This window comes from Dioscorea cayenensis, chromosome 14, assembly GCF_009730915.1.
Source record: "Dioscorea cayenensis subsp. rotundata cultivar TDr96_F1 chromosome 14, TDr96_F1_v2_PseudoChromosome.rev07_lg8_w22 25.fasta, whole genome shotgun sequence".
In the NCBI taxonomy this organism is placed as follows: domain Eukaryota; kingdom Viridiplantae; phylum Streptophyta; class Magnoliopsida; order Dioscoreales; family Dioscoreaceae; genus Dioscorea; species Dioscorea cayenensis.
Window position 1 is genome coordinate 1,129,925 of NC_052484.1, and position 22,430 is coordinate 1,152,354.

At 36.0% G+C, this 22,430-nt stretch overlaps 6 protein-coding genes across 7 annotated transcripts; 5 read left to right on the forward strand and 1 right to left on the reverse strand.

The window, feature by feature from the left end:
* The first annotated feature begins 29 nt into the window (after positions 1 to 29).
* On the forward strand, positions 30 to 5,980 carry LOC120275555. Its single transcript, XM_039282172.1, has 8 exons — positions 30 to 42; positions 1,547 to 1,694; positions 2,270 to 2,291; positions 2,415 to 2,571; positions 2,973 to 3,052; positions 3,133 to 4,695; positions 4,865 to 5,018; positions 5,100 to 5,980. The coding sequence occupies exons 1-8, from the start codon at positions 30 to 32 to the stop codon at positions 5,771 to 5,773; spliced, it is 2,811 nt and encodes a 936-aa protein (XP_039138106.1). The 3' UTR covers positions 5,774 to 5,980.
* Positions 5,981 to 6,114: 134 nt separating this feature from the next.
* Positions 6,115 to 8,070, reverse strand: LOC120275464 (tetraspanin-18-like). Its single transcript, XM_039282047.1, has 6 exons — positions 7,842 to 8,070; positions 7,664 to 7,763; positions 6,955 to 7,035; positions 6,760 to 6,864; positions 6,469 to 6,660; positions 6,115 to 6,396 (listed from the first exon to the last, which is right to left on the reverse strand). The coding sequence occupies exons 1-6, from the start codon at positions 7,979 to 7,981 to the stop codon at positions 6,352 to 6,354; spliced, it is 663 nt and encodes a 220-aa protein (XP_039137981.1). The 5' UTR covers positions 7,982 to 8,070; the 3' UTR covers positions 6,115 to 6,351.
* A 1,451-nt stretch (positions 8,071 to 9,521) lies between these two features.
* On the forward strand, positions 9,522 to 10,447 carry LOC120275975 (membrane protein TMS1-like). Its single transcript, XM_039282714.1, has 5 exons — positions 9,522 to 9,533; positions 9,722 to 9,896; positions 9,974 to 10,050; positions 10,135 to 10,294; positions 10,380 to 10,447. The coding sequence occupies exons 2-5, from the start codon at positions 9,722 to 9,724 to the stop codon at positions 10,445 to 10,447; spliced, it is 480 nt and encodes a 159-aa protein (XP_039138648.1). The 5' UTR covers positions 9,522 to 9,533.
* Positions 10,332 to 12,542, forward strand: LOC120275974 (probable serine incorporator). 2 transcript variants are annotated; one of them, XM_039282713.1, is made up of 9 exons: positions 10,332 to 10,405; positions 10,504 to 10,593; positions 10,658 to 10,829; positions 10,924 to 10,997; positions 11,077 to 11,146; positions 11,271 to 11,342; positions 11,418 to 11,551; positions 11,639 to 11,712; positions 11,808 to 12,542. In XM_039282713.1, the coding sequence occupies exons 2-9, from the start codon at positions 10,568 to 10,570 to the stop codon at positions 11,906 to 11,908; spliced, it is 723 nt and encodes a 240-aa protein (XP_039138647.1). In that variant the 5' UTR covers positions 10,332 to 10,405; positions 10,504 to 10,567; the 3' UTR covers positions 11,909 to 12,542. The 2 variants fall into 2 exon arrangements, with proteins under 2 accessions (XP_039138647.1, XP_039138646.1); XM_039282712.1 differs by lacking the exon at positions 10,332 to 10,405 and having other exon boundaries at positions 10,458 to 10,593.
* A 1,024-nt stretch (positions 12,543 to 13,566) lies between these two features.
* Positions 13,567 to 16,744, forward strand: LOC120275922 (xyloglucan galactosyltransferase KATAMARI1 homolog). Its single transcript, XM_039282654.1, is given in 3 exon segments — positions 13,567 to 13,605; positions 14,685 to 15,644; positions 15,646 to 16,744. Coding segments are annotated over 2 exon segments (1,740 nt in total). The 5' UTR covers positions 13,567 to 13,605; positions 14,685 to 14,690; the 3' UTR covers positions 16,432 to 16,744.
* Positions 16,745 to 18,875: 2,131 nt separating this feature from the next.
* Positions 18,876 to 22,299, forward strand: LOC120275921 (MDIS1-interacting receptor like kinase 1-like). Its single transcript, XM_039282653.1, is given in 3 exon segments — positions 18,876 to 21,138; positions 21,140 to 21,710; positions 21,781 to 22,299. Coding segments are annotated over 3 exon segments (3,030 nt in total). The 5' UTR covers positions 18,876 to 19,089; the 3' UTR covers positions 22,191 to 22,299.
* The last annotated feature ends 131 nt before the right edge of the window (positions 22,300 to 22,430 follow it).

Sequence of the window (22,430 nt, forward strand, 5' to 3'; positions counted from 1 at the left end):
GTCATTTGCACATGGTGATGAGCTAACCAATGTATATTCTCTGTAGGTTGTTGCAGGGACAAAGCTATTATATATGAAATTAAGAAGAAGAAAACTCTTGTTCGTTTCTAATCTAAACATAACTTGTTTATATGTCAATGGTCCCCTCTTTTTTGTATTTTTTTCAGGTAATTGAATATTCGATCATCGATACCGACGGATGTAGTTTAATGCCACGGGTGACATGATTAGTCCATAATCATTTTAATTTATTCAATGCCGAACTTTTTCTTTCCTAATCTTAGTTAATTTTGTCGTCTTTCTTGTATTAATTTGAGCTATTTTGGAAGGTGGCATTGGGACAGTGTTACTCTATAAACAATGTATATATATATGGGTCTATATTTATTAAAAAATTTTTGTTTTAAATAAATAATAATAATAATAATCATTTAAGAAAAGATGTAAAAAGGCTCAAGAACTATCTTAGTTGAAAAATAAAATAAAAAACATATCAAATACATATGTAACAACATTTCAAAGGTGCACTTTCAAATAAAATTTTAATATTATTTTGAGTTTTATTTATGTTTTTACAGGATTCATTACTATGTCAAGCAGACATTTTGTTGTTTCTATTCAATCCAAAAACTTAATTAAAACAAATCCAAATATATATAAATATATATATATATATATATATATATATATTCTTGAAAGGATAAATTACCAGTTTCTATGCTTCAGTTTAATGGAATCTTATGGATCCCCAAAAGCTTTTCATGTTTGTCATAAATCAATAGTTATTCAATGGTTACTTCCATGCTTTACATCATTTATTTTTTATGCAATTTCCAAAGTCTAAAAAAATACGAATTTTATGTGTTTGGTTTAATTCTTGTGTTTATTTTTATTTTTTTAAAACTCATCTTTAATTTTTTTATTATTATTTATCATAATAAAAAAATAGTCTTTTTAAAAGTTTGATTATTAAAAAAACTCTTCTGATTTTGAATATTCAGGAAAAGAATTTTTTCTTTAATCATTGTTATTCATTTGAACTAAACGTTACTAACATCGTGATGTTTGAAGGAAAAAAACAAAGGTCCGTACTATGTTTCAGAAAATTGATATGATATGGCGGTAATTTTTTTTTACCAAAAATAAGACAAAATTGGAATTTTTACTAATTGATGTGTAGAGATGAAAATATAAATAGAATGAAAAAAATAGGATTGTCTGATAAACTCAACTAAAAAATAATTTTTTTAAAATTTTTTTACCTTAATTTATCACCATCCTTCATATCAGAACATTTAATTCCATGCAATTTCCAACACTTGTGGCAACTCATTTTTCACATATTTCATTTTCTTTTCAATATTCATTTTGAAAAACACTAAAAAAAAAAATTTAATATTTTCCAAATGTTTTAATTCAATTCTTTATATAATTAATATATATATATATATATTAATCTAATTTAATTAAAAAAAATTCAATTTTAATCAATTTTTTTATGTAATTATTTATAGATATAAACAGACCATCTTTTTCTCATGAAAAGACAAAGAAAAGCTCTGCGTGCAAAAGCTTGTCAGTAAACCAAATCCAATACTTCCCTTCAAATCCGCCGACATCAACGGAGCCGCCGGCCCCGGCGGCGTTTCCGAGTGCCGGCGGACACCGGCATTGTCCTCCTCCTCTAACAAATGGTAGTGGATATCTCAACCCTGTGATTTCTGTAAAAATTTGATTTTTTTTTTCTTCTTCAGTGATTTTGTTAGGGAAAAAAAAGTTGGGATTTTTGGTGTAATTTTTGTGGAGATCTGCGTGAAAAGTAGTGGATTTCTTAGTTTTAGCATCGCCTTTTTGTGATCCCTTTTTAGTTTTGCATGTTTCTGAGTAAAAAAGTGGCTTTTTTGGTTGGTGGATTGATGGATTCCCTTTGGAAATTGGCGTTTCTACTTTGATTGATTTGTTACTTCTTCTTTGTGTTCCGTATCACTGTCCTTTCACTCTTGTTTGTGCTGTTCTTTGCCAAAATTTTCCTCCTTTTTGTTGCTTTTTCTCCAGCACCTGGAATCTATTTAGGGCTCTCGTGAGTTTTTGCTGTTTTTTTTTCTTCTCTTCCATCTGTAAAATGTTTAAACTTTAAATTTTGCTTGCCATTTTAATCTTTGGTCATAAATGCAGCTCCTTTGCTTTTTATTCCGCATTTATTGTTCTAATTCTAGTGATGTACTTTTGATTTGTTCTTGTTTCTGTTTCTGGCTTCTCTTTGTTGCAGTAGCTTAAATACAGTACTAGAGGTTGATCTCTTTCTCTTTGTGCATTTGAGGATAATCTCTACTTCAATTTAGGTGATTGTCTTATATACTTCTCTGATTGTTTATTCTCTCTTCATGTGTATATATATATATATATATGATTAGTTATTTTTAGGTGTAGAGATGAATGAATACCAGAAAAGGAGGCAGATGCAATCACAGCAACAGTTCCCTGGATGCATGGGAAGAATGATTAATATGTTTGATTTGAGTTCTGGCATGTATAGAACTAAGCTTCTGACTGATAGAGCACACAGAGATGGTAAATGATTTTATGTTGCTTTTCTTGCATAATTTGTTGTTTTATCCATGAAACCACATTGTCAATCTGTTCTATGGATTCTTACGGTAAATAATTCTCTTTTTTTCTTGCATAATTTTGTTGTTATGGTTAGAGTGGTTTTTTATTGAATGTTGTGTTTGGATGGAGGTAAATAGAGGAAGGAAAAAGAGTGAGAGAAATTAATTGAACAAAGAAAAGAAAAGCAGATTTTATTGTGTATTTTGTCAGTTGTGTGTTCTGTTTTCTTCATTTGAGAGTTTGAGGATTATCCAGTTTTTTTATCTTTATTCTTTTCTATTGGTCTCAAGCCACCAGCTATAATTTTAATGATGTAGATATTTCATGACCTTCAACTGTTTGCTTTTGTGCTTTGTTTTCAGATTCTCCAACTCACACAAACAAGTCTAGTTTGGTGAAGAAAAGCCTTGAACCTGTTGGAATTCAAATCAGGGACAAACCAGTAAGCTTTGTTTTGTTAATCATCGTCTAAAGTTACGTAGAGAAATCGTCTTCCATTTGCTTATTTGGATTCTGTTGCAGATGATCAAGGAAATGAAGAAGAGTTTCTCTGATAAGAAGTCATGTGGAACACCTATGAAAATGCTTATTGCCCAAGAGATGTCGAAAGAAATAGAGTCTAATCGGAAGCCGCCCAATGTTGTTGCCAAACTAATGGGCCTTGATACCATGCCGGTGCCGACTCGTCAAAGGAGCATACGAGAAAGTTCCTCATATAAAGATGTTTATGAAGTTCGGCAGCAACCATCACAAGCCAATTGTGTAAACGATCAACGGCAACAGAGGGGAAAACTTAATGAGCATTTAAATCAAAAGAAGGTGGCTCTTGGTCGGCAAAAACTCACAGAAACAAAACGTCTAGCCACTGATGAAAGTTTTCTTCACTCTAAGCAGTTCCAAGAGGCACTAGAGGTTCTAAGTTCAAACAGAGATTTATTCCTCAAGTTTCTAGACGAACCGAATTCTCTATTGTCTAAGCATCTAAATCAGATCAATACCACCACATCTTCTGACCAGGTCAGGCATATTACTGTATTAAAACCATCAAATGCAGTTGAGCCCAAAGTTCAACGTCGAGCATTTGAAGAAAATATACGGAATAAAGACAACCATCGCCGGTGCTCTAGTCTTGACCACTTCGAGACTCGGAATCTATCTAGCCCAACCAGGATAGTGGTCTTAAAACCAAGCACTGAAAAACCTTGCGAGTTTAAGACTTTGGCGGCAAACCGAATCTTTTCACAAAAGTTACTCAAAGAGAAAGGTTTGGACAATGATTTGAATAGTATGAATAGCAACCGGAGAGATGATTCTCTATTGTCTTCAATGTTATCAAATGGATATATTGGGGATGAGAGCTCGTTCAATAGATCAGAAATTGAGTATGTTGAAGAAGCAAGTGGTGATTCGGAGATTGTCACTCCAACTTCACGATATTCTTGGGATTACGCAAACAGGCTCGGTAGTCCTTATTCTCTTGGACGGGCTTCTTGTTCATCGGAGTCTTCTGTAATCTGTGAAGCTAGGAAACGGATTTCTGAAAGATGGGTGGCATCAAAAGGAGTTAGTCAAGAACATATGCAAGTCAGGAGTTCAAGCACATTAGGTGAGATGCTCGCCATTGCTGAGGCAAAGAAAGAAGGGGAGACTAGCAGAGAGCTTGATCTTTCGAGCAACCAGTCATTTGGTGAAGACGACGACCCAAGGACATCCACCACCTGTGTGTGTATTGCTGAGACTAAAGATGGAGCTAATGCGGACACATCGTCAAGAAACTTTTCAAGATCAAAATCTGTTCCAGTGACTTCGTCAACTTATGATAAAATTGAGTTGAATGCAGCTGCCTCAAAACCCAGAATCATCAAACCAAATGCTCATGAGGAGGAGATGAAGCCAAAAAGCGGGAAGATGTCTTTGAAGGGGAAAGTTTCAAGCTTCTTCTTCTCTAAGAACAAGAAGCCTTCCCAACAGAAACTAATTCCTGATATTACTGCTAAGAAAGATCATGGTCCTGAAGAGACTAACAGCTCACTACCTTCTGCTACAGTTACCGGTGGGTCAAAAAACAGCATTGTCTCTGCAAAGGTATGCCGGATTAATATAGATTATTTCCTTGGATCCTTCAGTTTTTAATAATACATTGGTGTAACTTCTAAATCCATTCATCCAGAAATCAACAAATTGTTTTCTTTGGATTGGGCATTAGATTTAAAGTTCATAGTAATATTTTTTTTCATCTTGTGGTCATTGGCAGGCTGTGCCTTCTCTTGAGAAATTTAGTGTATCTGAAACTCCTACCGAGACACTTGAACAGCCTAGTCCTGTTTCAGTTCTAGAAGCACCGTTTGACGATGAGAGCGGGATTAGCATACTCCAATCTTCCCAGAGTCTTGACACCGGAAATCTACGTAAGTTACTGTCATACCTTTGCCTTAAGGTATTCTTCATTCTCTGTAAACTAACTGCGACCATTACTGATTTTCTGGCAGAAACATTGTCTAGGTCTGCACCAATAGAGTCCATTGCTCGTTCCCTTCCATGGGATGACACCTACATGGAAAGATCATCCGGAAAGCGCCTAAAACTTACTGAAGCTGCATTCAAGGCAGATGAAGAAGAACAAGAACACTTTAATTTTGTCCAGAAATTGCTTTCATCTGCCGGTTTAGATGACCAGAGTTCCAAAATCATCTTTTCAAAATGGCATTCATTGGATTGTCCCCTGGATCGGGTTTCACTAGATGGTTTCTTTGATGAGAAAGAAGAAGGGATTAAATATAAGGTGAATAGGTCGAACCAGAGGCTGCTCTTTGACTGTGTTAATGCAGCATTGCTTGAAATCGGGCAGGCAGCTATTTATAATGCATACCCACATGCAAGATCTTTTGCAGAGACCCGGAAGGAGGCTCCTTCTGGCACATCAGTAGCAGAAGTATGGAAACTTGTGAGGGATAAATTTTCAGCTCAGGAAGAGTACTCAAGTGAGATGGATAACAACAATGTATTGATCGATCAAGTAGTGAAGAAGGAAGTGGGCGGAAGTGAATGGACCGAATTGTTGTGGTGGGAGTTAAATGAATTCAGTAAAGAGGTCAGTAAGAAGGTGTTGGAAGAGTTAATCAGAGAGACTTTATCTGACTTAACCGATCCGTGTTTGTGTTGAGGTATTCCTGTTTCTTCGTTTCTTTTTTGTTTGTATCAAAGAGTGGCCCCTATTACTTACCGACAATTATGTCGGGGGCTACAATGATGATACATGTAATGTTTTGATGTTCAAGCATTGTTCATAGTTGTCAATGTAAAATCTTTGATATAGTGGAAGTGAAAGTTTTTGTTGTTCAATGAAAACTCGTGTGTTTCCTCATTAAAATATCGGTGTGAACATTCAAAGAATACATCATTAGGATCAATCTTTGTATCGCTTTGTATGAATACATGCATATTCAGTATCGGCTTTGTTGTTCGGAATTACTGACAAATGCATTGGACAAAGATTAGTAGCCATTGATCACTAGAAGCATCACGAATCAAATTATTGGGTACAGAAAGGTTCAGTAATGTCTTCTTCAGGACCACAATCTGAAGCAAACAAAATCCAGCTACAACAAATGCAATTATGTACTACACTTTTTTTTCTAGCACACTCTGAATTCAGGTCATATATTAACAGCATTTTATTCAGAACCCCACTATATACAGAGTGATCGCTTTAGTGGCCATAAGAATAATGTCGCGAACTTTTCAGACGACAGCTTCATCTGAAGATTGATTCTTTGCCCACCAGAGCTGCATCGACAAGAATTATGCATCAGAAAAAAAAAAGAGTAAAATTTCTGCTGAATGAATTAACAAGAGTACCTTATCCTTCATTGCTGAACGCCAAGTTTTCATGGGGATTTTTTCGTTGCCTGAAGAAGTCGAAGCGATCGGAGCATCTAGTTGGTTTAGAAGCGGTTTTCTTATAGCATCATAATCTTCATGTCTACCAGTGTTCACTCGCTTTGACCGAGCCATGAGTCGAAGTATCATCGCAAGCATGATTGAAAGCATCTATATGTATACATAATTCCGGCTAATTGAGTGTTTTACCATCTTATGAGGTTGTGCTGATGTTTCGGTTTGTTATTTATCAGGAAAGGAAGAGTATACCTGAATGGCAAATACAACAATGGCAAACCACTTGCACATATCGATATTAGCTTCGATAAATTGGCTAAGCCGTTTAAGTTCTCCGGTGTGATCACGAGGAAAATCCTTGAGAAAAATTATGAATGGTCAGATTTCTTCTGTATTTCAAAGCAAAGAGAAATTTAGTTGCTTTTATTACTGGAAATAGTTGTTTACCTTTTCCCATTGTTTGTTCAAGATGATATCACACACTAAAGCTGCTTCGGATACAATTAGTATCGACGTGAACAATGCATACTGTGATTGATCTTAGTTAAGAAAATCACATGAATATCTAATGAAACATTGCAGAACATATATAATATTGGTTATAAATCTAAGTCGGTATACGATAAAGAACGGAATTTAGTTCCTTTTATGAGTATGACACAATAATGCAGTAAAAAACAGCAACATATAAAAAAACACTAGATAATAAAGGAAGAGAATTCATTCTGTTATCATGTAAAGATCCATGAACTAGATTTAGTTATGGAATGAAAATCTAAAGTAAATTCTTGGTAAAATTCACACTATATATAGTATACTGAGATTATAGCACAAAAGATGCAGTAAAATCAGTAAAACAAAACACAAGATGAAGGAAATCCCATATCAAGTACAGTTATCAAATTAAAAAGCTGAAGAGAGAGAGATTATAGCATAAAAATGCAGGAAAATCAGCATAACAAGAACTCAAAATTATGAAGAAAGAGATTACATTTTGTTTACCATGTTACTTACTATGAAATCAAGTGTAGTTACTGAAAATTGCAGTAAAAAAACAGCAGACTAAAACACAAAATGATAAAAAACAAGAGAATTGACACCAGTTTATCAACACTTTTCAGTAAAATTTTCAAAGAAATCAAATGAATTAGGATACAAAACAAAGACAGCAACCATTGGTCACCTCTGCAGAAACATACCCAATGAAAGCAATCAAACAAACAGAAACACCAACTCCAAAAGCAAACCACACAAACCTACAACAACAAAAACAGAAATCCACATCAGTTGAAAATCATCAAAAGATTGTTAAACTAATAATGTTTGTTGATCACCATGATGCTCCTTCATTCTGCTGAGTGCTCCAGCATGTCAGAATCCACAAAGAGTAGATCAAAATGGAGACACCATTAAATGCTTGGACATAGTTCAAGAACATTAGAGTGTGAGAAAGGCAAGTGCTGCAAGGCTTCATTGTTGATCAATCTACAGCTCTTCAAACCAAAGATGAATTTTTGAGAAGAATTTCAAGTGGCAGAGAAGAACAAAAGTACAGAACACTTAGCTGGGAAAAAAAAAGTTGGCTTTTTTATTGTAGGGCCATGAACATTATTGATATTTTTTCTTACTGGATTTGGAATGAAGGCAAGCGTGTATTGGACACGTGGCAAGATGGGAAGTGGTTTGAGTTAAGCTGTTGAGATTTGTGAACAAATGAAAGGATGACACGTGGATGGGTTTAGGTTAATGGAGTTGGGATTGGGAATCCGAAGTCTATGGGTCATGAAATGTTTGTCTTGTTTTTAATTTTAGAGATGGTGAGTTGTCTCATGTTGGCTCCATGATTGAGTCTTTTAGAAAGATAATTATCTTTTACTCACATTATCTCTAAATTCTTTTAATCTTGAATCAAAGATTAAAAACAAATTTTAATATGGAGCAAAGTTTGCTTCTGTTTTTTATATGTTATTTATATTTAGTGTGATTGGAGACAGGACGGAATATTTTTTATCAATGTTTTTTTAATAAAAATTGGATAAATCATAAGTTTGCTATAATTCTAAAAAAAAAATACAGATACACAGAAGTAATATAGAGTAATTTAATTTCTTACGTAATCAAAATAGGTAAGGTCTTTCTCTAATGTGGGGTCATTTTCTTTTGGTTATATATATAAGAGTACAAAAGAGTAAAAAATAAATAAAAACATGCTGAATAGTTAGATTTGTGAGTAATGATATTTGTCATTTTTCTCTTGACTTCAGGGTCAAATCAAAAAATATGCCAAGGGGATCTAGAGATATTTAATCTATATATGTTCTTTTTATTTGAGAAAATTTATTCATTTTTATCTATTGGACAATAAATAAAGCTTTTAAATATATAAATCTTTCAATTTGTTCCCGTACATTTTTGTCTTGTAAAAACATACATTTTAAATATTTTAAAATTATTATTTGAAAAATATGCTTCATTATACTTAGCCTTTTTAAAATATAAATTATAATTACATTTGAGTCAAATACAAACAAAAATGCATTAAATAGACAACATATTTTTATATTTTGTTAATTATAAAATATAAAATACTATTGATTTATTGACATCACAAATGATTAAATGGGACAAAAACCCTAAAAATGTTGATTGTTTCTATTAGAGAGAAAGGACATGTTAAACATATGATTAATTGAATAAATTACCATAAATTCATACAAACCTCACCAAACCCTAACTAATAAAATCCCCAAATCAACAAATTTCCCCCAATTTCCTCCACCACAGATTAGAAAAATTGGAATTAGGGTTTCTTTTGGGCAATGGGTTCCAGAAGGGGGAAACCCCTGCCCAACGGTCACCTCCAACCTTCTAGAAATCATACACGTGTAACCATCTAATCCCTAGTTCTCCTGCCTCGAGATCAGACTTTCTTGATCATCATGATGGCATTTTCGTCATTTGAGTGTTTATATAGACATTCCCGGCTTTCTCTTCTCATGAAACTCAAACAAAGTTGCATTTTTTTGGTGAGTTCTTAGACTTTTTCCCCTTGATTTAGCTCTCAATTTTTATTTTTTTGTTTGATTTTTGAGTTTTTAGATTGAATCTAGTTATTGAATTTATAACTGATTGAATTGAGAGGAATTTGAAGCTTGTTTTCTCAATGGTTTTCAATTTATGAGTGATTGATAATTTAATTGTTTTGAATTTACAGATGGATCAACATGTTCAAGTTGTAGAATTTATCGATGATGAAGAAATTCTTAAGAAAAAGAGAAAGAAACAATCTTTGCGAGCTCGATATGTTTATGGTTTCGTTTTCTTCGCAACAAATATATTAGCATGGGTTCTTCGGGATTATGGAAACATTGTTTCGGATGAGCTACATTGTAAGTTTTCATGTTTATTTTGTAGATTTTTTTGGTTTGTATTGTTAATGTTTTCCTGAAAATTTTCTTTTTCATAGACTTAAGAATTTGTCGAAAAAAGGAAGAAGATTGTTCTCATTCGAAAGGCGTGCTTCGAGTGAGTTTGGGATGTTTTGTATCCTTACTAAATGAAATCTTACTGTTTATGTTTGTATTTGGTTCTTTTACTTGGCATTTCACTTGACCAAGTGTTTTTCAGATATTTTTCTCATTCATGTTTTTTACCACATTGGGAACAAGAAAGTTGAATCAAATTAGGAATTCATGGCATTCAAATTGGTGGATTCTGAAATTGGTTTTGTATCTTCTTTCAGTAATGGTTTCATTTCTGATCCCTGACGTGTATATTCATATTTACGGTAATTTAACTGCAGTTAAAGTTTAATTTGTTTGTTTCTTTTGCTGTCGAATCTTGTTTTCATATCGGCATTGTTATCCTTGAAGGTGAAATAGCTACGTATCGGTGCCGGGTAATTTTGATTTTACATGCATTCCTTTTTTTAATTTATTGATTATAAAGAACACTAATGATCAGTGATTTCGGGCTTATTTTTAATACATTTAATAGGATTTTTCTTGTTCTCCAACTCGTAAGTGTGATTGAATTCATCACATGGTGTAACGATAACTGGATGCCGGATTCACAAACAAAGCAATGGTATGCAATTAATCTATAACAATTTAGTCTTTCTCATTGGATATTAATTTTTGTTGTGTTTTAGTGATTTAATAGGATTGTTCTTTGCTACCATTTCCTGCCTTGCTTCGTACTTTGGGATCGTTGCAATGTACTTTATGTACGCACCCGAAAAAGCGTGCATGTTCAACATATTTTTCATTACATGGACCGCAATTTTGGTTAATGTATTGATGATCGTATCTCTACACTCAAAAGTATGTCCATTGAGAATTTTGGATTTTAATGTTCTATATTTCGAATAAATTTTATGCTTTGTTCATATGCTGCTTTTTTCTGCACATTTTGAAGGTTAATCGAGGCCTTTTATCATCTGCGATTATGAGTTCGTACATTGTTTTTCTTTGTTGGTCTACAATTCAAAGGTATAATTTTTTTTCGTGCTTGTTCTTTCGTTTACTGAATGTTTGCAATGGAATTAAGATATCTTTTGAGCATATGCAGCGAACCTTCAAATGACAAATGCAAAACACGAAAGTGGATTTCTGATAACGATAATTGGACAACTATACTTGTGAGAAATACATCAAAATTAGTATTAGAGTGACTAATTGCACCACATATGCTATGTATATCATTATATAATTTAAGCTTTTGGGTTGAATTGGATTCAAATAATTTGTTTAGCAATTTCATAGGGATTTCTCATTGCTATATTTGCGATTGTGATGGCAACTTTATCGACCGGAACTGATTCTAAATTTTTTCAGGTAAATCATTGAATTGAATGAAAATCACTTCTATTACATCAAATGCATATATCTCTTACACTAATTTATTTTCAGTTCCGAGAAGTTGAGGTTGAATCCGACGATGAAATTCCTTATCAATATGAAGTTTTCCACTTCATACTCTCCATCGGAGCAATGCACTTCGCAATGTTATTCATCAGCTGGGAATTAGACCATACAACCAAAAGGTACAAAATGTTAAGTTAATGAATATGGATATGGACATATATAAACATGCAAAACTATCATATTCTTGTGAATTTTATTTTGACTAGATGGAGTATCGATGTTGGTTGGATTAGTACATGGGTGAAATTCATCAATGAAACATTCGCCGCTAGCCTTTTCCGTAAGTGCTTCTCACAATGAACAACAGAAACATTATCATATACCAGTCACAGTGACGAAAAAACCATGGTTGTTTCCTTTGATGCTATAATGCAGTATGGAAATTGATTTCACCGGTTGTGTTGAATAAAGACATTCAAACCGAAGAACCTTCGCTTCCCTATTCGTATCTCCATTTTGATGGTATAATGTTCTAATTTACATTGTTTAAAGTTTAGAAAACAATAGTTCCGGTAGCATATTAAAGATAGAGAATACGAATTGAAGGCATAGCTCTTAATAGAACAATATAAAGTGATGATATAATCAATTTTGTTCTCTTATGACAGTAATCTAATTCGTATTTTCTATTGTTAATGTACATTGTAGAGAAGAACAAGAAAAGGTTGGTTCTCGGAAAATAGAAAGCTTAACAAGAATGTTATTCCGAGGAATCTACACTTTGCTTTTGCTGCAGGGAAGCAATTTTCGAAGAAGATAAAAGGAAAAATGAATGCAATTGTTGAAGAAATTCACTCATTGTCTTCCATGGATCATGATCATGATCATGATGTTCATGTTCCAACAAATACAGGGACAACAATGTTTGTTCATCATGTGAGAAACAATCAAAACTGCAGAAATATCAGCATGAACAACAACATTCACGGAGTGACCAATTCTGTGTTTTTTGGCAGTGAATTGATCATGAGAGATCCTGCAACAAGATTGAACATGAAGCAGCTGCCAATTCAATGCAGTATGAATGAGAAGATGAAATTTGTTGTGAGATTTGGATTCATTTTGTTGTTGTTTTTGTTTTTCTGGGAGTTTGTAACAGTTTGGTCATAAAAATAGTGTGTATCAATGTATATATATATATACATACAAAGAAAATATCAAAACTAGTTTTGATCAGAATGGAACTATTTCAGTGTTTGGTAAAATTCTCTGTTTTTCATGTTTGAAAGAAAATGATTTTAATTTTTTAATTTTAAGTTGTCAATTCATTTACAGTTTGTGGATTCAAGCATCCAGTCCGTCTATCTTATATCAACTAATTATCTTGTATTCTCTGTATAATTTTTTTTTTAATTTAATTTAATTTAATTATTATTATTATTTTGAAAAAATAGATAAACTACATTCATTAAGCAAGCAACTAAACCAAAACATCCACTATATACGAACAGAAAAAAAGAGACAGAGGTACAAGAGACGGTGTAGGTTTACTACTCCGCCTAAAACTGAGAGTCAGGAGCCTAGCCTTTCATCAGATCAGAATCCAACTCGGGCTCCATCTGAGTCAGAAGCCTAGCCCTCAATATATATATTTTTTAATTTTATTTAAATAAATTGTGGTTTATTTATTTTTAAAAATAATAACAATAATTAAAAATCATAAAATTCAAAAAAAAAATTGCGTTAAAAGTAAATTTGATTAAAATTGAAATTTTAAAATAAAAAAATGGAAGAAAAATTCAGTGATTCGTCCTTCTCTTAATTGATTTCCTCCAACGTGTCAACATTAAATATGCTCCCGTTTTATACTACATGTCACCTGACTTGCTTGCCACCGGATAATTTGCCACGTGGCATTTCCATCAATGGTTGGATCTTCATCACCGCAAGATTGTCTCAAGATATAAGAAACTTTTCCATCTCGAGGCAACACTTCATCTGATTAACTGACACGTGGCGATGTTTCCTTAAACATCAACCGACACGTCAGCTAACAATCCTACGTTGTCGGTTTAGTGTTACCGGCTACCGACGGGAAACATCGGCGCACTGTATGCTAACATGCGCTGGCTTGTATTTTTCCAATATATATATATATATATGACTTCCACTTTTGTTTTCCGGGAAACTCGGAATCCATTTCCGTGAAAAGATCCTCGCTTTCCGATTCTCTGTAAGTCTTTTTCACCATTTTTTCAATCTAGCGATCTTATCTTTGTGCTTTCTTTAGGTATTGCTCTTTGTTTTTATTCCTTTTTTTTTTTTGGAGTGATTGTTCTGAAAAAGTTGTGTTTTTTAACCATTTTGTGTGATTAATGTGGTTTTTTTTTATTCTTTTTTTTTGGTTGAATTTGGTTTAGGATTTTGGTTTTTCTATGATTTTGAAATGGATGTGGTCTTTAAAGTGTTTAGGGTTTGGAAATGTGAACATTTTCTTCTGGTTTACTCACCAAAGGTGGTGCCTTTTCCCTGATTTCTATGTTCCTGATGTTAGGTTAGAAAATGGCTCGTTTGGATTCATGTTCAAGTTTGATTTATCTCAGTTTTATGCATATTAGAAGATTAGATGGTGTTTTGAGTTCATGCCATTTGAATTCATGAATCTCTGGTTTTGTAGTTTGAGTTTTTGTATTATAATTTTGGGTTCTTTTTTGAGGCATAGTTGGAATTTATCACTATTTTTAATCTAAATAAGAGATTTTGATCATACATGAATCACATTAATGGTTCTATATTTATTAATTAGCTCTGTTTGATTGGATTATTTAAATTTGTCATTGATAGCATTGTTCTTGTTAGATGGTGTTTTGAGTACACCAATTTCCATTTTGGAATTCATGAATCATTAGTGGATACGAAGCACTATGAATTTCCTAATTTGAGTTTCTGTATCATAATTTAGGGTTCCATGGAGGCATAATTGGAATTCATCACTGTTGTCAATCTAAAGATATGATTTTTAGCCTACATGGATCAAATTAATGGCTCTGTTTGATTGGAAAATTCCTCATTGAGAGCTTTGTTCTTGTCAGATGGCATTTTGAGCACACACAATCTCCATTTCATGAATTATCAGCAGAGACAAAGCATTATGATTTTCCTAATTCAAGTTTTTGTATCATAATTTAGGTTTTTATTGAGGTATTGTTGGAATTCATCACCATTTTCATTGAATCTCATTAATGGCTCTATACTTATTTATTTGCTCTGTTTGATTGGAAAATTCCTAATTAAGAGCATCGTTCTTGTTAGAATCTGATGAGAAGACGAAATCTGGTGTCTAATTCTCATGATGGGATGGAAAAGTTCAACGCCAAGCAGCAGAACTCCCGGGTTTGCATTCTTGTCACATTGTCTGGCATCTTTTGGTTCTTGATCTTCTACTTCCATTTCACCGTCCTAAGTTCGAGTACCACCACTATCCAACCAGAGCGCACCTCCTTAGACCCCATTCCATCGAAGTTTGAACATTTGTACAAAGACCAAAGCCACAGTGAACGTCTTCCTACTTACCAGCCATTGCCTCATGAGGAATCCAATGCAAAGCAGGAAGCAAAGAACTACCCTTTTTTACGAGCCCTCAAGACTGCTGATAACAAGAGTGATAAATGCGGCGGGAGATATATCTATGTGCATGACCTTCCATCGCAGTTCAATGAAGATATGCTCAAAGAATGCAAGTCGCTTAATCTATGGACTAACTTCTGCAAGTTCACAACCAATGCTGGCCTTGGTCCACCACTTGAGAATGTTGAAGGTGTCTTCTCGAATACAGGATGGTATGCCACCAATCAGTTCACGGTTGATGTGATTTTCAGCAATAGAATGAAACAATATGAGTGTTTGACAAAGGATTCATCCATTGCTGCAGCGGTGTTTGTGCCTTTCTATGCTGGTTTTGACATAGCAAGGTATCTCTGGGGGTATAATATATCGGTGAGGGACTCAGCTTCTTTGGCCTTGCAAGATTGGCTTATGAAGAGGCCGGAGTGGAATGTGATGGGTGGGAAGGATCATTTCTTGGTTGGAGGAAGGATCACTTGGGATTTTAGAAGACTTACTGATTTGGAATCAGATTGGGGGAACAAGTTTTTGTTCCTGCCTGCAGCCAAAAATATGACAATGCTTGTTGTGGAGTCCAGCCCGTGGAATGCAAATGATTATGCGATTCCATATCCTACTTATTTCCACCCAGCTAAAGATGAAGATGTGTTTCATTTGGCAAGATCGAATGAGAAAGTTAGAAAGGAAGTGGCTGTTCTCTTTCGCTGGTGCGCCGCGACCTGATAATCCTAAATCTATCAGAGGACAACTGATTGATCAGTGCAAGCAGTCCAGTGTGTGTAAATTGTTGGAGTGTGATTTTGGGGAGAGTAAGTGTCATTCTCCGAGCAGTATCATGCAGATGTTTCAGAGTTCTTTGTTCTGCTTGCAACCGCAAGGGGACTCTTATACAAGGAGATCTGCTTTTGATTCAATGTTGGCAGGTTGCATACCTGTTTTCTTCCATCCTGGCTCGGGGTATACACAATATACTTGGCATTTGCCGAAGAATTATTCAAGTTACTCAGTTTTTATTCCTGAGGATGACATTCGCAAGAAGAATGTTCTTATAGAGGAAAGATTGAAACAAATTTCTCCTGATACTGTGAAGACCATGAGGGAAACTGTGATTAGCTTGATACCGAGATTGATATATGCTGACCCCAGGTCTAAATTGGAGACTCTGCAAGATGCATTTGATGTATCTGTACAAGCAATCATAGACAAGGTCACAACTTTGAGAAAGGATATCATTGCTGGTGATGAAGATAAAGATTTTATCGAGGAAAACAGTTGGAAGTATGCCCTATTAGAGGAAGGACAGCGGACTGTCGGCGCACATGAATGGGATCCATTCTTTTCGAAACCAAAAGAGGCTAAGAATGGAGAATCTGGTAGCTCATCTACAGAATTTGCCAAGAAGTCTTGGAACAATGAACAGAAGAATCGATCTTGAGTTCTTCCATATGCTACTTCATACCAGTTTTTATTCAAATACGACGTACATGATCAAATATCGAATTAAAAGTTTTAAGGTGTATGAGTTTGTTTCAGATGCAGTTGCTAAGCACTGTTATCTTTATGTTTTATGTACAGTTATTTCTATACTATAGGTCTTCCATCCATTGCCATATGCTAAATCATTGTCAGTCTATCCTTTTGTTTTATTCATTTGATTGAAGCCTTGGCAAATGAGATGTGTAGTTGTCTTCTAAAATATGTTGTTTTGTGACTGAGTGGAAATATAGAAGAGTTATTTGCAATATTAAGGATTTGATGGCCTGTTTCTGCCTTTGTTTTACATTTTTTTAAAAGAAGAAGAAAGTTGTTTCTTACTTGATTTCATGTCGGTAATTGCAGTAATTTATGTATTTTGGTCTCTATTACTCTTATCTAACCTGTTTCCTTTTCTTCATTCTTTGCCAGGTACAAGACTTTCTTTTATTTTCAGTTCTCTGTAAAAATATTTGATGACACTACCTGTCCTTCAACAAGAGGTAAGACATATTCAGACAAAACAATTAAATAGATAGCTTCCCAAAAAAGCATTGATATTCATTGTTCTTTTGCACGCGGCGGGGAAATTATTATCATTGATTACCTCTTCAGTGCAGAGGACTTGATTATTATTTATTGTATTTCTTATAATCTTTATGCTTTGCCTCTTATATTCATTTCGTTTATTGGTTTCTCATCTTTAGTTCATGATTGCTTTAAGTTCAAACAGTGGGTATGAAAGTACAAAGCCACACTGAGGCTTCTGAGACATACAATAATTAGTTAAACCTTGCTCTCTTTTTTTTTTCTGAAAGCTTTGGGAATCTATTTTATGGATCTAATTCCTCGTCACGCTGAGCCAACTCCTGATAATAAATCGGTTTTATGGATCCAAACATTTACCAAATGAATTAAATGTATTAGCTTTTTGAAGTACATGCGCAACATTTGTTCATCTTAAACTCAAAACTTTAATTTTAGATTTGTTTTGCAGAAATTTGTGTTACATAAACTCATGTGGTTAACCTTTGCTTGTTGCTAGGTACATCAAGAATTTAGCTATCTTTTAATGGAACTTTCATTACTTTTTATTATGTTTATTCTTTATCTCTGCTACTCATTGTTTATAACTAGACAGTCTAGACAGAGGTCCTCTACTAGTGGTCATCTATAGTTCATGATTTGCTAAATACTAAATTAATCAGTTAAACTCCGATGTTTTAGTTGCTTTCGCCTTATGCTAGCTTTAAAAAATATGTTTTATTAATCAATATCATGTTGGTATGCATTTAAACCGACGCACTGATAATTTGCTGCAGTTATATACTTCTTTAAAGATGAAGACAGTACCTTTTACTTACCAAATGTGTGAATTATTATGATTCTGAACAACATGGTTTTACTTGGATGAAGTCAACCATAGAACTCTGTTCATCGAAATGGAAATGATTAAATACCAAAAAGTGATCATAAACATCCATTTTAATATTTTTTTTCTATAAAATGTCTGAAGATAAGTAATGGTGTTCATGCTCAATCATGGAGATGAGCTCTTTCTCAAGTTGGTGGAGACCTTACTTCACATGGCCTCCATCTTCTCCCACAGTGCAAGTCCTTTATCTTAATGAACTCTTCCATGCTTATAATATTAACTTAGTAACATGTTTGCATGTGAGCAGTGCTGTATCTCCATGATTGCAGATGTATGAAAACCATTGTCATCTCTTTAACAATTGCCTTTCCATGAATGGTTATGGATGCTTAATTAGTTTGAAAAATCTTTTCTTTGGAATATAGAAGTTGAGACATGTTGTCTTTCTTAGTTGGAGTGCAAACTCAATAACATGCAAAGATTCTTAGGGATGAACAATAATCCAGATGATGTGCCTTTAGGTTCATGTTCTTTGCTCACTAACTCTCCTACATCAAACAATTCATTATTCTCTTTGTTTTCATCATGAGTTTAGTTTTAGTTACTTTAATCATGATCACAATCATCATAGGCCTCTTGTACTATCAAACTGTAAGTTCAAACAGATTCTATGATAAAAAATACTTTTACTGCAGACTGTGAAGAAACTTTCAGATAGAATCTTTTTTTCATTTCTTTACTTCAATTAGAAACTAAAGATTGTAAATTTGTTCTTCCAAGATGAAAATCTGACACATTTCATGCATATTTGATGTCAGAAAACTTTAAATATGATCCAGAAAGACTTTTACTGCATACTGTAAAGGAACTTTCTGAAAGAATCTTGCTGCACTTTCCTCTCTTCAATTAGAAGCCAGAGATTATAAATTTATACATCCAAGATGAAATGCAGACACATTCTATCCATGTTTGATGTCGGAAAACTTCGAGTATGATACAAAAGACTTCCCTCAGTGTATGTCCAAAGTTTCCTGTCATTACACCCTGACAAATAGCTGTTTCAGAACCCAAGATCTCACGAGCTAACAAACCTTTAAACTAATCCTATTCATATTTCTCTTGATCCTTACATCTGCTAATTTATATTCCTCTATCTTCATATAAGTTCTCCCTCCATTTCTTCCAAACAAGCCTCCCAAAAAAATATATAGAAATGGCTCAAGTATAGAACAGGGGAGGAGCGAAATGAGGACCACTTTGCTTCTCTTCTTCTTCTTGTTTATCGTCTACCGTGTCCGGGCTGGAGACGATGAGGTCTCGGCGTTGCTTTCAATCAAGTCGGACTTTTTCGATCCCTTAGACACACTTGGGGATTGGAAAACTCCGTCCCCACATTGCAATTGGACAGGCATTCAATGTAATGCTGCTGGCTCTGTCGAGAGTCTCAACCTCTCGCATATGAACCTCAGCGGTGTCATCTCCGCCGGAGGCTTGCAGCAACTCGCTAGCCTCTCATACCTTAACTTATGTTGTAATGCATTCTCTTCCTCACTCCCGAAGTTCTTCGGCAATCTCACAATGCTTAAGGTGTTTGACATTAGTGAAAACTTCTTGATCGGAGAGTTTCCTGTTGGTCTGGGCGCATCTCCGGCACTGACACTCCTCAACGCATCCGGTAACAACTTTGTAGGCCGCCTACCGGAGGATATCAGCAATGCGACCACTCTTGAAATCCTCGATCTCCGGGGAAGTTTCTTCCAAGGTTCAATCCCAAGTTCTTATAAGAACTTGAAGAAGCTCAAGTTCTTGGGACTTTCCGGCAACAACCTCACTGGAGTACTACCCGCAGAGCTCGGCCAGCTATCTTCATTGGAGAAGCTCATCATTGGATACAATGAGTTTGAAGGAAACCTCCCACCGGAACTCGGAGGCCTCACTAGCCTCAAGTACCTCGACATGGCTGTTGGTAACCTCAACGGATCGATACCGAGCTCCCTTGGCCGTCTTCCAATGCTCACCACATTGTTCTTGTTTAAAAACAATCTTGAAGGTGAGATACCAAAGGAAATCGGCAACATCTCATCGCTCACATTGTTAGATCTCTCCGACAATCAAATCTCCGGCGAGATACCGGCGGAGATTGCACAACTGAGCAATCTCCAACTCCTCAATCTCATGTGCAACAACCTCAAAGGTCAAGTGCCATCAGCAATTGGAGATCTCACACAATTGGAAATCTTGGAGCTATGGAACAACTCTTTCACTGGGCCATTACCGACGAACCTCGGCCGCAACTCACCACTCCAATGGCTTGATGTTTCTTCAAACTCATTCTCCGGCTTGATCCCTGATAGTATATGCAAAGGTGGCAATCTCACCAAGCTTATCCTCTTCAACAATGGCTTCTCCGGCGAGATTCCGGCAAGCTTAACACAATGCATGTCATTAGTACGTGTGAGAATTCAGAACAACAGGCTCAATGGAACTGTACCAGTGGGCTTCGGAAAGCTGCCTAAGCTTCAAAGGCTTGAGCTCGCCGGAAATGAGCTCACCGGAGAGATCCCTGCTGACATCACCTTATCGACATCACTCTCGTTCATTGATCTCTCTCACAATCATCTTCAGCTCCCATTGCCTTCAAACATTTTATCAATATCAACTCTGCAGACCTTCATGGCCTCCGACAATGAGCTCACCGGAGGAATCCCTGACCAGTTTCAAGACTGTCCTTCGCTGTCAGCGCTCGATCTCTCAAACAACAAGCTCTCCGGGGATATTCCGGCGAGCTTGGCGTCTTGTGAGCGACTAGTGAGTCTTAATTTGAGAAGCAATGCGTTTACCGGAGATATCCCTCCAGTGATTGCAATGATGACAACATTGGCCATCCTAGACCTCTCCAACAACCTCCTTACTGGCACGATCCCGAAGAAGTTCGGCAGCTCACCGGCACTCGAAACTTTGAATTTGTCCTACAACAAGCTCACCGGACCAGTGCCGGAGAATGGGATGCTGAGAACCATAAACCCCGATGATCTCGCCGGAAACGTAGGCTTGTGCGGTGGTGTTCTACCTCCATGCAATGCAGGTTCCACATATCCTGCCACAGGCAGCAAGAAGGGGTACCACATCAAGCACATTGTCGCCGGGTGGGTGATCGGAGTCTCCGTGGTGATCGCCATAGGCATCATGTTTCTTGTAGCAAGAAGATTATATAGATATTGGTATGTCGACGGCGGTTGTTGTGAAGACCGGTTTGATGAAGAGAACAGCGCGTGGCCGTGGCGGTTGACGGCACTTTCAACGAGTGAGTTTCACAAGCAGTGATGTGCTTGCGTGCATCAAAGAAGCAAATGTGCTTGGGATGGGAGCAACTGGCATTGTCTACAAGGCCGACATGCCCCGTCACCATGCTGTGGTGGCCGTAAAGAAGCTCTGGCGAAGCAGAGATGGTGGCGATGTAAATGATGTTGGCGACATTGCCGGGGAGGTGAACCTCCTCGGACGTTTACGCCACCGTAACATAGTCCGATTACTTGGCTACCTTCACAACGATAGTGAAACTATGTTCATCTACGAGTACATGCCGAATGGGAGCTTGTGGGAAGCATTACATGGGAAGCTGGCCGGGCGGTTGCTTGTCGATTGGGTGTCGCGATACAATATCGCCACTGGCATTGCCCAAGGCATGGCTTATCTCCACCATGATTGCCACCCTCCAGTAATCCACCGTGATGTTAAGTCGAACAACATTCTCTTGGACACCAACCTCGATGCGAGAATTGCCGACTTCGGCCTTGCAAAAATGCTTCTCAGGAAGAACGAGACCGTGTCCGTCATCGCAGGTTCCTACGGCTACATTGCTCCAGGTAACTTTACTTGTTTGGGCAAAAGTGTTCGATGAAATGCCTGATACTGATTGAGTTGTTTGGTTCACAGAATATGGATACACTCTGAAGGTTGATCAGAAAAGTGATATATATAGTTTTGGTGTTGTGTTGATGGAGTTGGTGACTGGAAAAAGACCGGTGGAGCCGGAGTTCGGGGAGGGTCAGGACATTGTTGGATGGGTAAGGGAGAAGTTGAGCAAGCGGGAAGTCGAGGACGTGCTCGACCAGAGTGTCGGCGGCCAATGCAAGCATGTACAAGAGGAAATGATGCTCGTGCTACGTATTGCCGTGCTTTGTTCGGCGAGGTTGCCGAAAGACCGGCCTTCGATGAGGGATGTACTGACAATGCTGGGTGAGGCAAAGCCGAGGAGGAAGAGTAGCAGTGCTAGTGTTGTGAGCAATGTGGCTGGGAAGGACAAGCCAGTGTTCAGCACATCACCAGAGTCTGAATTCATATGAATGTTGAGAGAGTGTTAATCAGTTTGTGTTCTCTCTTTTGTATGTATCTTTTATTTTATTTTTTTTATTAATATTTGATCGGTTGTTAGTAATTAATGTTGATGTAGAACGGGGAAAAATGTAAAGCAAAATCAAAGGAGGCTTTGATGAATATTTATGTCTATTTAGCTTTTCTTATAAATAATTATTAAACTAACATTATTATTTGTTTTTTTAAAATAAATATGGATAAATCATAAC